We start from the raw sequence: 16,556 nt of genomic DNA, 5'->3' as shown, positions 1-16,556 counted from the left end.
ATGTTTTACCAAGTCAAATTTATTTTCTTTCATATTTTATCAGGAGAATTCTCAATAACTTACAGAAATTTTAGACCCAGGGAATCAGGATCTTGAGAATATCGTAAAATATTAACCAATTTTGTTCTGGCATTTTCTTACAATCCCATGAAAAATTGGCAAGTCACTGAGCTTCTTTGTTCATTTCCTTATCTTTCTACCATTTCCATCCATTTGTAATATTTAGCATTTTCTATGTGCCAGATACTCACAAAAACCCAACAAAGTAGTACTATTATCTCTATTTTCTATTTATAAAATCTTTGCTTGTCAGAAATGGAAAGGATTAAATAACACTAAACCTTCAATTTTAACATCTAGTAAATGAACGGTCTTTCATGGATACCATCCAACAGTTTAGTACTGAACAGAAAAAGTACTATAGGAGTGTATTATGGATTGTTTAAGGAAGCACAGTATTGGGGTTAAGCACTGACTGGAAATGAATCATGATTCTACTTATTAGCTGAATAATCCTAGGGAAATTAGATCCATGCTTTTAATTTCCCTATCTGAAAATGGGGATAATAATAGCATCTACTCATGAATTTGTGAAAATAAAACGAAATTGGTTAGTATTACTAACATATTTAGAACAGTCTTGGTACATAGTAAACACTCTATTATCTATTGCTGAAAAACAAATTAATAAAATAGTAGCTTAAAACAAAAATGTATTATGTTTACATGAATTAGGAATCTGGAAACCACTTAGCTAGGCGATTCTGCTTTAAGATCTCTCATGAGATTACATTCAAATTTCAACTGTGGCTGAATCATCTGGAGCTCTGCCTAGAGAGGGGTCAGGCTCTCACATAGCTGGAAGGTGGTATTAGCTGGGTGCCTGTTCACATACATATGACTCTCATATTCCAGGGCTTCTTCCCTGTCTGTATTCACCAGCAGAATAGCCTGGTCTTCTTTACAGCAAGCTAGAGTGCATGCGTCCAACAGAGAAACCAGTCTTATTATAATCTAGTTTCAGAAGTGACATCCCAAGCACTTCTGCCCTATTCTGATCATTAGCAGTGAGTCGTCAAATCTTGCTGGGAGGTTGGGTTCATGAGAAGCCTCATTAGAGGCTGCCTATCCCAATGAGGAACTGTATACGTGTTAAATGAAATAAATACGAAAATGTCCCTATATTTCCTCATATATTTGAGTAATGGTAGTTAAAATAACCATGAAGGAATCACAGGAATTAGCAATGAAGATAGTCAAGTCTACTATATTTAAGGGCTCACTTGAAAAGACTACAGTAATCTAATAAACTTCTCTAAAAAATAGTTTTTTTTGTACAAAAAATGATCAAACTTTATTCGAAAATTATAAGTATTAACCATCAACCAAAGGATTACAGTAGCCTACCATACAGGATTATTTATTAACCAATTAGATTAGTTTAGGTGTTGGCTCCACTACAGTTAGGACTCGTGAACAGGTATTCAGAATTATGGACAGTGTTTATATAATATACTTCTAAGTCAGGGAAATAAGCAGAAAAGCAAGCAGTTGCAGAGACAACCAGGATGCAGGGAACTAGGAAACAGCTGTTGAGGTCACATGCCAGGTCAGCTCTAACCCCACTTCCTTTCTTATTTATATACCTCAGAAAAGGACTCAGGTCTAGTCCTAAATGGAAAAAATAGAGTATAGCTTAAAACAAACTGCAAAGTCATATTTATTTACATTAAAATATGAATGACCTGTATACACACAAATTTAAGAGGCACAATCTGTTATGTACAATACATGTTACACAGTAATATCCGTAGATACATCAGTGGTTTGAGTGAAAACACAGTACCAAAACATTCCTGATACAAAATAAATTACTCATTCACATAATCTAATTATACAAGACATCTAATATTTTAAAAGTTATATACCTCAAAAAACACTAGCTAGTTGTATAGCTAAAATGTAATGTTTATGAAGAATGTCTTCAGATTGTTATACATAAATGATCACTTTCAGAATCCATTTTTATCTTTTAAATAAGCTACATTGATGTCGTCTATATATAGCCTGCTAAAATGACTGAAGACAGACATTACTTCATCTTTTAAAGTTGAAACTATACTAGAGAATATGCTAAACTATTGCCCCAATTCCAACACTGCCATCATAATTTTCAGACACAATCAAGTTATTTAAATTCCAATTTTAGAGTATGAGATTCATTGCCCTATTTTGCAAATTGTTTCCTCTAAAAAAATATTATCAGATTGTCCTAAACTATCTCTTATTTTGGAGAAATTCAAGTTTTAAAAATATCTTAAAATGCTTTAGGTTAAAGCTGATTCTGTATGTAGAGATTTTGAGAAATTGAACACTTTAAAGAGCTGCATAAAAAGATTGTTTTCAGTTTTAAAATCTATTAAAGATTTATATGAAGTCCAAGAGAACACTTGAATATTTTCATAATGCAGTGAAGGTTTCATCTTTGGCATTTCTCCATTAGTTCTAAAATAAAATACATCAACAAACATTTTATATTTTTCTATCTACTTCAGACATTTTCTGTACACAAAGTGTTTGAAATTTCATTGCTAAGGAAGTTTTATAGATCTGCAAAAAAGTGTTAACATTTAGCTTTTTATTGAGAAGTTGAAATGTTCTGATGTTCCTGAAATGAGTTTACTCAGTTCTTTTTCAGTAACTGAAAATTCAACATCCTGTCAAATTCAACAATAGATAAAGCAGACAAAATTTAACAAAAATATTGACCAGAATATAATTTTTTCATAATGATATGAAGGAAAAAATATGAGCATCACAGAAACAAAACTGCTATATTTTCTTTCTTGGTCCCTGTAGCTTTCCTAAAAGGAAATAGACCAAAACAAAACTGCTACTAATGCTGATTGGTAGAAATTTTTCACATTGCCTTCCATATTAGATTTCCACATTACTTCCAATATCCATGGATCTTTTTATCTTTTCATACACTAACCTTAAGGCTAAAAATTGTCCAAGTGTGACTATTTTAAAATGACAGTAGGAAATAATAGCAAGGTTTTTATAAGTGAGCATATTTTTCCTCATTCAAAACTAAATATGGGGAAAAATCTCAGTAAAACTGAATCGGATACCAGCTACATTACCCAGGACTAACTGAAAATAAGCAAAGAATCAAAACAAAAACATAAAACAAATACTGTAGCTAATTCCTGCTATTTATCAATGCCTGCAAAAATCTTGAATAACAAAAACTGACAGTAACGATGGTTTTGTCACATGAATGTATTTTAAAAAGGCTATTAAAAACTCCCCATTGTTTGCTAACCAGGCAGAATCATGGAAATCTAAGCAGCGAATGATGCACAGCAGATAAAGGAACTAGAATATATAAATTGGGTATTTTCTACTATCTAGTATTGGAACATTTGAATAAATCTATAGCTATTTCAGAAAGAGAAAAATATCCAGTGAATATATTTTAAAAATCTGGAGAATGCAGATTACATGAATAGATACATAATGGGGTACTGAATCTGTGAAAGTAATTTTGTTATATAATATGGCAATTATTGAATATCACATATATAGCTTATATTAATACTTCTATCTCCCAGCCAATGCTAATACCTGACATCCACACTGTCCTTCAAGTATAGTTCAAATTATTAGTTACATGTGATAATCAAGTAAATTAATTGGCAGTAGACAATGTTCACAGAAAACAATTTTAAGTGCATATGGTTATCTACTTCCACAATCCAGAAAATATAGCCATCCATGCTCCTCTTCTATCATTTTAGAAGTATTTCAGGAATGGGACCTCTCCAAAATCAAACAGGATCAATATGGTCACATTAAATCTTAAAACAAATGTTATGTAAATTTTGTATATCTAAATGTTGCCTTTTAGGTAAATTTTTGAGATAGTTTAGACACTTTTTTTTTTGAGGAGGTGGTCTGATAAGATCACAAATAATCATTCTTCCAAAATTCAGTTGAAATTGGTCTTTTGTAAATGCTTATTGGGAATTTCTAAAGCACTGACTTGAAGAGGCCAAGAACCTCCATCAATCCCTGCTTGGATAGCCACTCCCGTCACCACTGCCAGGTCAGGGTCTACAGACGTGTTGGGATCCTTTCCAAAGAACTCCTGAATGACTTGACGGATTCGAGGAATACGAGTAGAGCCCCCAACCAAAACCACCTCATCAACTTCAGTCTTTTCCAGGTGGCCTTCTTTCAATACTTGCTGAATGGGTACCAGTATTTTCTGGAAGAGATCTTCATTTAGGGTGTCAAAGAGCTCCCGTGATATTTCTGTTTCAAATAAAACCTGACTTTCTCCACTTTTCTTTTCAGAAAGGCCAGCTCCAAACATGCTGCTCACATGGTGGCCATCTGCTGGGGACAGTCTGTCCTTTGACAGTTCAGTGTCACTACTCGGAGTTTCCTTCTTGTCCTTTTCCTCTACCGTTAGTAACACTGACATTTGAGCAGATTGATGAAGAGTCAGATTTAATTTGACCATTTCCACAGCTTGTCTTAATCTGTGAATTTCCTCTTTCCTAGAGGGTAGGAAGCCATATGTTTGATAGATCTGTTTATATAAGTACTGAAGCAATCTCTGATTGAAGTCCTGTCCTCCAAGTTTATTGTTTCCTAAGTTAAAAATAAAAGTTTATATTATAGTTATTCATATATGTGTATATACATGTACTTATTCAGCATGTATGTATAAATATAATTTTATTGGAGTAACAAAGTCTGTATTGAAGATATTAAGATTTTATTCATACAAAGAATGATTAAAAATAACAGGGTTGAGATGACTTTAACTCGAATGCGTACTATGAACAAAACAGTGCAGCCATGGCTGATGTAGAGCAATGTTCTGTACATCAGAAAGTGGCGGGTTCCATTCCCTGCCCCAGTCAGGGCATGTACCCAGGTTGCAGGTTCGATCCCTCGTTCGGGTGTGTGCAGGAGGCAGCCAATTGATGTTTCTATCTCACATCATGTTGTTTTTCTCTCTCTCTCCTTTCCTAAGAACAAAAAAAACAAAAAACAAAAAAAAACCCTCTATGCCTTTCCACATCCCAGCCCCAGGAAATTACCAATACTCTCCTTTGGCTATATTCCTACTTATAAAAAAAACAAAACCCAAAAACAAAAACAAAAAACAAGAAACAACAACAGTACACATCTGGGTTAATTTTTTTAAATGATGTAAAAGGAAGTATCTCTTAATGATATGAAATAGTTTTTTCAGAAAATAGATTGAGAACACAGATAGGCTTTTAAGTAACAATTTAGAAACACTTCCTAAGAAGAAAGTCCTTCTTATAATTAAAACGTACCAACAGGCATTTTATCTTAAAAAAAAAAAAAATCCTTTGCTTGTATGGTTAAGAGCTGAAAAGCAGAAAAAAAAATAACTTAAAAAGAAAAGAGTAATAGAATATAAATCCCCAGCACTAAACTTCATTCTAAAGAGAGTCCAGTTAGGAGGAAGTCAAATGCAGAAGTTAGACTACTTATAACTTACAGCTCCACTTTTCAAACAGGCTTATTCATCCCTTATGCTAAATTAAAACAAAAACCTTTTAAAAAGATTTAGAATGCAAAATCCTATCACTTCCTAAAGAATACTAAAGATATCTATTTTGTGAAACAGATTACCTAGTGAAATCAACTGATCACACTTCATTTTAAAAGAATTTCTTTCCTTCTGTTCCCTTTACCATAGCCATGAAAAGCGTTGGCTCAGTGAGCTACCACTGGCAGTCTATTCATCTGACTTATAGGATGCACAGTCAAGTTTTGTAAATACATATAAATGGAGGCATAAAATTACATATACAGATTACCAAAATAAAGTCAAAGAATACTGAAAAAAAATTAAACACTTCACACATTAGATATGCTAATGTGTCTAAACCTCTTTAACTCTCTCTATATTTTTCTTACCTGACATTGCCCTGGTTAGAAACATTCCTCCTTGTTTATTCAGTAATGACACATCTAGAGTTCCTCCGCCCAAATCTATCACCAAGACGTGAAAGACATCAGCCTTGTGGAGACCATAGGCCATAGCTGCCGCTGTGGGTTCATTTATTACCCTTAAGATCTTCAGTCCTGTAAGATGCGTTGGAGGAAAGAATAGCTCATGAGAAGACACAATTAAGAAATTCAATCTCACTCAACCTCACGTTAGTGTCTTCTAAAGATCAAATTCTGCTGGTACAAAAAACTCCACTCAGTAATACTGAGAAAGAACAGTCATAAACCCAATAAAACTAACATAATGTTATTGTTCCTCTAAATAGGTATCATTAAAATTATTCTAAAAGATTATAATAGAATAAAATAAAGACCCAGATTCAGTGGAATATATATTCTATTCTTAATTCATACTTCATTTAAAAAAAATTCTGAGGCTCTTCTCATTGTCATATTTTACTTGGGAATTTATGAGCAATAAAACTTTAATCATTATATATCATAACAAACTGCTATGGAAATGAGATAAGTTTACTGTGCTCTTCTGTTAAAAATGAAAGATGAATAAACAGAAAATAATTTTAAAAATCTAGATGAGATGCTCTAATAGCTATAATTATACTTTTAAAGAGTACTTAAAATATAAGACCCTCAAATGTGAATCTAAAAAATACAGCTAATCTGATTTTGATTTGTTGTCGATGTGCAGGCAAAGGATCAGATTTCCTTGAGCAAAATTCCTGCTTTAAACTAACTGCCACACGAGTGGTCTGGAAAGTAAGAAGGCTTTCTGTATCAAGAGCCATAAAACTATTCAGACTCTTCAGAATTTATTCAGAGATCGTAATACCCTTCACCTTAGTTCTCTGACTTCATCACTCACTCTGTCCTGGCCACACTGGCTAATGTACTATCTTCTTAATAGCAAATTCCCATTTTGTGGCTTCCCCACTGGCCATTCACTCTCTCCTGCAACATACTTCCCCTATTTCCTTGGCTATCTACCTTGCTTCTCTTAAATCTGCTTAAATGTTATTTTCTCAATGAGGCTTACCTGACCATTCTCTTTAAAACCTGCAAGACCCCCTATTCTCTAACCTTTTTTATTTTTTTCCCCCCATAGGATGTTACTTTCAGATTTTTTTATCTAGGTTTCCTACCAGAGGCCAGTTTACTCCTCCAGGGACATTTGGTAATATCTGGAGAAAAAAAAGATTGTCACCCCTTAGGTGGTGAGGGTTCTATTAGCATCTGGTAAGTAGAGGCTAGGGATGCTGCAAAATATCCTATAGTACATCGGACAGTCCTCCACAGGAAAGAATTATCCAGCTCAAAACCTCAATAATGCTATAGGTGAGAAATACTTAACAAGTATATTAAGTACCCCATAATATACTTACCTTTGTGCTGATTTTGAGTTTCCCTCTAGTAGAATATAAGGTCCACGAGCACTAGGATTTGTCTGTTTATATAGTTCAGATTTATATTTATATAAGGGATATAACTTTTCAATATAAATTCCATGAGAACAGATACTATATATATTGAGACACTCAGATTTGTTGAATGGTGTTAAATGAATTCTCCCCCACCTCAAGACTTTTAAAAAACATTACATTTGTCTTAACATTAAAGAAAGTTTAAAAGAAAAAACTCGTTTCTAACATGTGTCCACGGTATCTTGCAGCGTTTGTCATGTGCCTGACTGGTTGTTGTCAGTTATATATTTTATATTGTCCTATAGACTTTCTTAATTATCATTTGCAAACTTATATCAAAATCCATCTAATTTACCTGACATATAGTTTATGTGCTTAGTTAGTTAGGTGGTTTGCAAAGGGATACATCTTACTATAGAAAATTTTCAGCCTCAGAAAATTTTGATAAAAATGTAACTCAGGCAAGGGTAATATTACCTGCAAGGTTAGCAGCTTCAATTGTTGAATTTCTCTGTTTTAAATCAAATTCTGCTGGTACAGAAATAACAGCGTTGGCAACTGGCATTCCAAGATATTCCTCTGCCATTTCCTTTAATTTCAATAGTAGTCTAGAGCCAACATATTCTGGGGAAACGGTGATGGTCTCATTACTTGTCACAGAAAACTCAACCATTCCATTTTTGTTTAAAACCTGTGAATAATAGGAATAAACTTAACTAAGGAGGTAAAAGACCTGTACTCGGAAAACTACAGGACACTGAAAAAAGAGATAGGGGAAGACATAAAGAAATGGAAGAATATACCATGCTCCTGGACTGGTAGAATCAACATCATCAAAATGTCCATACTACTCAAAGCAATTTACAGATTCAATGCAATCCCCATTAAAATACCAATGGCAGCCTGGCCAGTTTGGCTCGGTGGTTGAGCGTTGACCGATTAACCAGGAGGTCACGGTTCGATTCCCGGTCAGGGCACATGCTGGGGTTGTGGGCTGGATCCCGATTTAGGGGCATGCAGGAGGCAGCTGATTGGTGATTCTCTCTCATCATTGATGTTTCTCTCTCTCCCTCTCCCTTCCTCACTAAAATAAATACAAATATGTTTAAAAAAATAAAACTCTCTACATCTTAAAAAATAAATAAATAAAAATAATAAAATACCAACGACATATTTCGCAGGCTTAGAACAAACTCTCCAAAAATTCATATGGAATGAAAAAGATCCCAAATAGCCACAGCAATCCTGAGAAAGAAGAACAAAGTTGGAGGGATCACAATACCAGACATCAAGCTATATTATAAAGCCACTGTTCTCAAAACTTCCTGGTACTGGTACAAGAACAGACATATTGACCAATGGAACAGAACAGAGAACCCAGAAATAGACCCAAGCCCTTATGCTCAATTAATATTTGACAAAGGAGGCAAGAGCATACAATGGAGTCAAGACAGCCTCTTCAATAAATGGTGTTGGGAAAATTGGTCAGACATATGCAAAAAATGAAACTAGAACACCAACTTACACCATACACAAAAATAAACTCAAAATGGATAAAGGACTTAAACGTTAGGCGGGAAACCATAAAAATCTTAGAAGACTCCATAGGCAGCAAAATATCAGACATATGTCATAGCAATATCTTTACCGATACAGCTACTAGGGCAATGGAAACTAAGGAGAAAATAAACAAATGGGACTACATCAAAATGAAAAAGCTTCTGCACAGCAAAAGAAACCATCCACAAAACAACAAGAAAGCCCACTACATGGGAGAACATGTTTTCCAATGCTATCTCTGATAAGGGCTTAATCTCCAAAATTTACAGGGAACTCATACAACTTAAGAAAAAGAAGATAAACAATCCAATCAAAAAATGGGCAAAGGACCTAAATAGACACTTTTTAAAAGAAGACATAAGGAAGGCCAAGAGACATATGAAAACATGCTCAAAGTCACTAATCACCGGGGAGAGATGCAAATCAAAACAACAATGAGGTACCATCTCACACCTGTCAGAATGGCTATCATCAACAAATCAACAAAGGACAACTGCTGGCGAGGATGTGGAGAAAAAGGAACACTCCTGCACTGATGGTGATGCAGACTGGTGTAGCCACTGTGGAAAACAGTATAGAGTTTCCTCAAAAAATTAAAAATGGAACTCCTACTTGACCCAGTAATCCCACTTCTAGGAATATATCCCAAGAAATAAGAAACACCAATCAGAAAGGACATATGCACCCCTCTGTTCATAGCAGCACAATTCACCATAGCTAAGATCTGGAAACAGCCTAAGTGCCCATCAGCAGATGAGTGGATTAGAAAACTGTGGTACATCTACACAATGGAATACTACCTGCTATAAAAAAAGAAGAAACTTCTACCATTTGCAACAACATGGATGGACTTGGAGAGCATTATTCTAAGTGAAATAAGCCAGTCAGAGAAAGATAAATATCACATGATCTCACTCATATGTGGGATATAATGAACAACATAAACTGATGAACAAAAATAGATCCAGAAACAAAGAAACACTGAACAGACCATCCAACCACAGAGGGAAGGCAGGAGAAACGCTGAACAGACCATCCAACCACAGAGGGAAGGCAGGAGAGGGTAGGGATGGGGGGGGGGAGGGGTAAGAGATCAACCAAAGGACTTGTATGCGTGCATATTAGCATAACCAATGGACAAGGACACTGGGGCAGTGGGGGCTTGTCCTGGGAGTGGCCAGGGAGTGGTCAATTGGGGAAAAAGGAGACATACGTAATACTTTAAACAATAAAAAAACCCTGTGAATAAGATTTGCAAAGAGTGTAAAAGCATATATACACATACATACATATAAACTTACACACACACACACACTGGACTTTAATCAAAACTTACCTTTACCTTTACAAGGTCACAAAATTCATTTGTAATGTACCAAGTACATTTATTATAATTAGAGGTTATAAAGTTATACTTTAAAATCTATAAAATTAATCCACATCATAGTTTTTTGATAACAGAAAAATAACATTCATCACTAAGCACATAGCTGGAACATAAAAGATTCTCTCTCTCTCTATATATATATCTGTTAAATTAAAGAAAAAATGGATGATGAAATATAAGGAATAATAGTTGCTAAATTATGTATGTGACTAAGGATCTTTTTTTTTTTCTCTTAAAATTAAGTTGTTCCAAAATTAATAGATAACTGAAAGAATGTTCTGGTACATATCAGCAAGAATAATTTTAGTACTTCATTATGTTCTTAGCCAAAAATCAAATATCAGTTACATTCTTGTATCCATGAAAATATGTATTAGCTCAATATCCCTGCTAATGTAGTTTCCATTTAAAAAACTAGATTAATTCTAAAACATTCTATCCTAGATTCACCAAGAAGACTGCACTAACATCAACAGTAAAGAGAATTAGTCTGTTCTGAGTTATAAGAGTATTAACCCCAGTGATTCTAGACCAGCGGTTCTCAACCTGTGGGTTGCGACCCCTTTGGGGGTCGAACAACCCTTTCACAGGAGTCGCCTAAATACATCCTGCATATAAGGTATTTACATTACGATTCATAACAGTAGCAAAATTACAGTTATGAAGTAGCAACGAAAATAATTTTATGGTTTAATACAGTTCCTGATGAAGTAGCAACATGAGGAACTGTATTAAAGGGTCTCGGCATTAGGAAGGTTGAAAACCACTGTTCTAGACTATATATCTAGGTTTCAATCAAGAAACCTATATGATGAATACAAAAGCAAGCTACAGACACTATTAAAATTAGGTTCAAAGACACCAGTACTGTCAGAGCCCACATGAAACAGAAACAACAACAGAATCAGATTACTTAGAAACTCATGGACAAAAAATGAAAAAAACGTAACTATTGATCAGTAAATAATATACCTCAAACTATAACTTAGAAGAAAATTTATAGTTTTATATTATTTTATCATTGCATAAGATTATAAATTAATAAAGTTTCCTAAGAAACTAAAAAAGAAACTTAAGAAATGCATGGAGAATTTTTTCTACTTTGAAATAGATTGAAAAATTGAGAATTTTTATGGATGGATTCAAATAAGCAATACTGATATAACTATCTAGTATTTAAAAACCTATCATTTAAAATCCCACTTTGTATTACATATACAAGAAAAACACTACATGGAATAAACATTTCAATGTTTAAAAGAAAAAACCCCCAGCAAAATCCAAACCTAAAAAATACTCATATAGAAGTATTAGAAAAATAAATAAATAAAAGGATAGGATTGGAAAACCATTGTAAGCACAATAAGAGTACAAAACCATTTTAACACATTAAGAGACAATTTTACTACATAAAAAATTGATACTCTTAACTGCTCAAAAACAAAATTATGTCATCAGGAAAAAAGGGAAAAACTACTGAAAACATATCACAAATGTATTTCATGACATCAGAAAAGATAAAACACCCTCCACCCCCCCAAAATAGGACAAAGAACAAGAAATGGGTCACTAAAGAAAATAAAAATGTGAAGAAAGTAATTTTTAACTCTGACCTCACTAGAAATAATAGGAATTGATGCAAGCTATCACTTTTTACTTTTCTATTGGCAAAGATTAAAATAACTAGTGAAGATACAGGCACTCTATAAAACAGTAGTTAAGAGCATATAACCTTTTCGGTGCATAATTTGTCAATATAAATCAAAAGCCTCAACACATGTGTGCATTTGACCTATCAATTTCTACTTCTAGAATTCAAATTTAGGAAGTTATCAGAGAAATGTAAAGAGATATATATAAAAGGATACTTACTGAAGCTCTAACATTAGTGGGAAACCAGGGAAAAAATAAAATTTATTCTGATAAAAACTGGGTAATTAAGTACTTGAATGGTCATTCCATGAAACCATGAAGGATAATGATGTGAATGTATTGACTAATTGGCCATGACATGTTGATAAGTTTCAAACAACTCATAAAACAGAATGCCTAATTTGATATTTTTTACATATACAAGTATGTATACACTCAATATGTGTATAGTTATGCAGAGAATATAACCATCCATCCACATGGTACATGGGGCTTCCTTAGCCTTCCTGCTACAATGAAAGACTTAGGTGACATTCTAAGGATGGCAGAGCAAGAATATAAGATGCTAAGTCTTTGACAGCACTGTGGAGCCACTGAATTAACTCACCCTGGAGCTGCCATGAAATTGCTTGTTATACAATAACTTCCATGCAAATTGAGTCAGTTGAAATAAAAAGTTTTATAACTTGTTGCCAAAGCATATGTTTGAAACAATAATCTGATCTAAAATTAAAATAGATTTTAGCTTAATTACTTACCTTAAATGGGTATCTGCCAATCTCAGCCTCCAGCTCTTCTGGGGTAAAAATCTTGCCTATGAATCTTTTGGCATCATATATTGTGTTCTGAGGATTTGAATCTGCCAGCTCTAAGCTTTCATATCCCACATAAACATCATGGTCAGTGAAAGACACCATGCTGGGTATGCTGATATGGCCATTTTCATCTGGAATGACCTTTACTTTGCCTGTGCCAGGAAAAAACACCCCAACAGAGCAGTAGGTGGTGCCAAGGTCAATGCCAATCACTTTAGGAGTAGGCAATGGTAAATACTGTTGTGACAAATAGCCAGCCAACAGGAGAGTCAAGACAGCTGATCCTGAAATACAAGCAGATTAAAATATATGTCTTATCAAACTGGTACAATAAGCTAAATTATTAAAGTCCCTTTAATATCTCTCTTTGAAACAAGACTAAAAAATACACTCTCAAAATATTTTCTTTTATAATACTAATGGTAACACTTCTCTCAAACATCAAGTTTTTCACACTGTAAATTGACAGCACTTAAAAGGAGGTAAAAAGAAAAACAAAAAAACTTATTCGTCTATTTCACATGGGTGGATAAAAGGAATAAAAAGTAAAAACATTTCAATAACAATTGTACTGACACTGACAGGAAAACTCATTCTTCTGGAGCAAATTAGATATAATCCAATTTCTTGGTCAACTGATACTTGATTTTATAGCTTTATAAAATTAGCTTTAGTTATCATTATTAAAAAGAAACTCCATTATTAAAATTTCCACAGCAAAACCTCTCTTATTATAAGGCTAAAATTATTTATCCCTGCACTAACCGGTTTGGCTCAGTGGATAGAGCATTAGCCTGCAGACTGAAGGGTCCCAGGTTCGATTCCGGTCAAGGGCATGTACCTTGGTTGCAGGCACATCCCCAGTAGGAGGTGTGCAGGAGGCAGCTGATCCATGTTTCTCTCTCATTGATGTTTCTAACTCTCTATCCCTCTCCCTTCTTCTCTGTAAAAATCAATAAAATATTTTTTTAAAGTATTTATCCCTTTATCTCCTTTTTTCTTTAAACAACATGAAATCGATAAATTGGAGAAAAACGGTTTTGAAAGCTGCTTAGAGATTAAGCTGTCAATTCATAACAGAACATAGTGAACTTTCTCTGGGTTGAAATATCAATTAAGAACACACTTCTATCAGAAGTAGCATTTAGAGAAGAAGCATCAAAGTGTGTCCTGTGTCCTGTAAACCTGATGGCAACATAAGCGGAAGCTCCTTGCAGGCAGGTTTTGCTCACTGTTGTATCTCCTACCCCAAGAACGGTTCCTAGCAAACAGCAGGTGTTCAGTAATTACTAACTGATGAGAAAAACAAGTATGGACAAATGCCTGATGAAGAAAGGTGTCACTTCGGATATTACAATTGAGTTATTTGGTTTCAGGATGCTATGCTAACCTCCTGTGTCGTCATGTTACATAGGACCTAAAACGTCAATCTGTAGGAGTCTGTTTTTACTAATTGTTAGCTCATCCTCATGAACACATAATTCAACCAAGTGAAACCAAGTGCCCAGCCCACTTTCCTCTCGCTCCTACGTGCAGAATTTCAGAAGCACTTCATCCCCTTTGTCCGGGGAGGGGAATTCTAACCAGGACTGGCAGAACGAGCACAGCGCGGCGCATCGCAGAGGCCTGGCTCTCCAACCCCAGCCGCGCTGGGGCCCACGGCCCGGCGCAGCGGGCTCCTCCTCCCACAAAGGGGAGCTGGAGATGCACGTCCGAAGGCCCCAACTCAACGTACGATTCAAAATCGACGTTGTTTTGGAAAGAACTGCTCCCAGGCCTGATGTCCCTGGGATGGACGCAGAAGGATGCCGCCCGCCCTACGTGGTGGGCCTACCGGGTCTGGGCCATCCTAGAGGCGACTCCTAAGCGGCTCTCTGAACAGCCCCAACCCGCCTCTAAATCGCCTTTTCGGCGCCATTCCTGCTGCGCAACCTGGATCTAGAGGGTGTGGCCATCACCCCCACCCACCCGGCTCCCCACAAACGCTCTAGTCAGTGCCCACACCAGCGACAGGGACCCCGGAGCACTGACCTAAGATCGTCATCTCTCCGGCCATCACAGTCCCGCCGAAGAGGTTTGGGATGACTGTACCAGACGGGAGGCGCCGCCCCCACGCCGCCGGGCGGCCCGCTGACCCCTGGGAAATGTAGTTCTCTTGCTCTGACGCGGCCAGGGAAGCTACGTGTCGGACCAGAGAAAGGACTTTCTTTACCATGAGGTCGCGAGGCTGAGAACCTCCATTCAACTGCTGCCAGGGACAACAGAACCGCCCTCCCACGCAAGGACTGCCGAGCCAATTGGGCTGAGGAGGAGGAGAGTCAAGTAGAGGGGCTGGACTTTACTCATCCAACCGGAAGCACCTCGGGCCACCGGAGGTATGAAGTCTCTCTAGCACCGCCCTACCGCTTTCCTTTCTGGGAAGTGTAGTTTGGGCTTCCCCCCGTTCGCCGGAGGGGACAGAGAGGACCGCTAGCTTATTGTGTGTGTGCGGGGGGGGGGGGGGGCGGGGGGGATCTGTGGGGGTGTAGGGGTGGGGAGTGTTGGGGGGAGGGGCCTAAGGCCAGATTCCCGCCTTTGTGCGGTCCACCTTTAAAGCGCGCTCCTTCCCCTGCGATGTAGATTCTATCTAGATGGTCTTTCCCCAAACGCTGCGTAGCCTCCCTAGGATCCCTGCGCAGTCGGCGTCCTGAAACTCCAATTAAGATGATCAGCTCTGCCTTTTTTTGTTTTGGGCTAAATAAATTCAAGAAATTTTCAGGTAAGGCGATTTATTCAAGGGAGCAGGGACACATTTCCTCTATTGCTAACGCTGAAGTAGGCCATTAAAAACAAAAAAGAAAAACAAAACACCTTAGCTTTCTCTTGAATTCAGTCCTAAGCTACAGGAATAGCTTTCAGAGACGAGTTGAAGTGCTTTTCAGGTTCTAGTCTATGAAAGACCTGGTTTTTCTCACCACGTGGTCACAAGTAATGCGTCATGGCTCCTTTTCAGAGTGTTTGGCTGTTCAGGTCATAAGAACTGTGATCCTGGAGAACTGAAATTTATTTCCTCACCTGAGATCAAACCAAACAGTCCCTGCTGACAACAGGTCAGCCGGCTGGGAGAATAAACTGCCACAAGCTTACTGGTTGACTTACAAATGTATAACAAAGTGTTGATGGCTATTGAAGCAGAATTATGGTTAGTGGGGATTCATATCTACACTAATTAAAGCCTAAGTGGTCCTCACACCCTCGCTGGGACGTCCTCACAAGATGGCCCCACGCGCAGCGGAGGCGGGCCCTTGGCTGCTCCACACAGTGAGGCCTGGGGGGTCCTGCGGTCCCGTGATGTGGAAGAGGCTGGAAGAGGCCGGTCTGGTGTCTCCTCCACCTCCCACGGAGGAGGCTGGCCATGGCAGGGGAGGGCAGTTGTGGGTGATCAGGCCGACAGGGCAGCGGTTAGGGGGCAGTCAGGCTGGCAGGCAGGGGAGCAGTTAGGAGCCAACAGTCCCAGAGTGTGAAAGGGATGTCCAACTGTCAAACATCCCCCAGGGGTCCCAGATTGGAGAGGGTGCAGGCCGGGCTGAGGGACACGCCCCCCCCCCACGTGCACGAATTTCATGCACCCGGCCTCTAGTATATAATTATCTCTCCACTTTTATGTATTTAAATTTTTTTTATAATGTGTTTACAATGAGTACTATTCAGTATAATTTC

General features: G+C 37.1%; 1 protein-coding gene across 1 annotated transcript; it reads right to left on the bottom strand.

Moving 5' to 3' along the window:
- Window positions 1-659: 659 nt before the first annotated feature.
- On the bottom strand, window positions 660-15,096 carry HSPA13 (heat shock protein family A (Hsp70) member 13). The gene is made up of 5 exons (XM_070406003.1): window positions 14,889-15,096; window positions 12,801-13,141; window positions 7,920-8,133; window positions 5,971-6,138; window positions 660-4,662 (listed from the first exon to the last, which is right to left on the bottom strand). Exons 1-5 carry the CDS (start codon window positions 15,070-15,072, stop codon window positions 3,995-3,997), a joined length of 1,575 nt encoding a protein of 524 aa, XP_070262104.1. The 5' UTR covers window positions 15,073-15,096; the 3' UTR covers window positions 660-3,994.
- Window positions 15,097-16,556: the final 1,460 nt, after the last annotated feature.

Source organism: Myotis yumanensis, unplaced genomic scaffold, assembly GCF_028538775.1.
Source record: "Myotis yumanensis isolate MYYU_CA2020_CCGP unplaced genomic scaffold, mMyoYum1.0.hap1 SCAF_2, whole genome shotgun sequence".
NCBI classification, from domain to species: domain Eukaryota; kingdom Metazoa; phylum Chordata; class Mammalia; order Chiroptera; family Vespertilionidae; genus Myotis; species Myotis yumanensis.
This window is presented reverse-complemented; position numbering and strand designations above follow the sequence as displayed.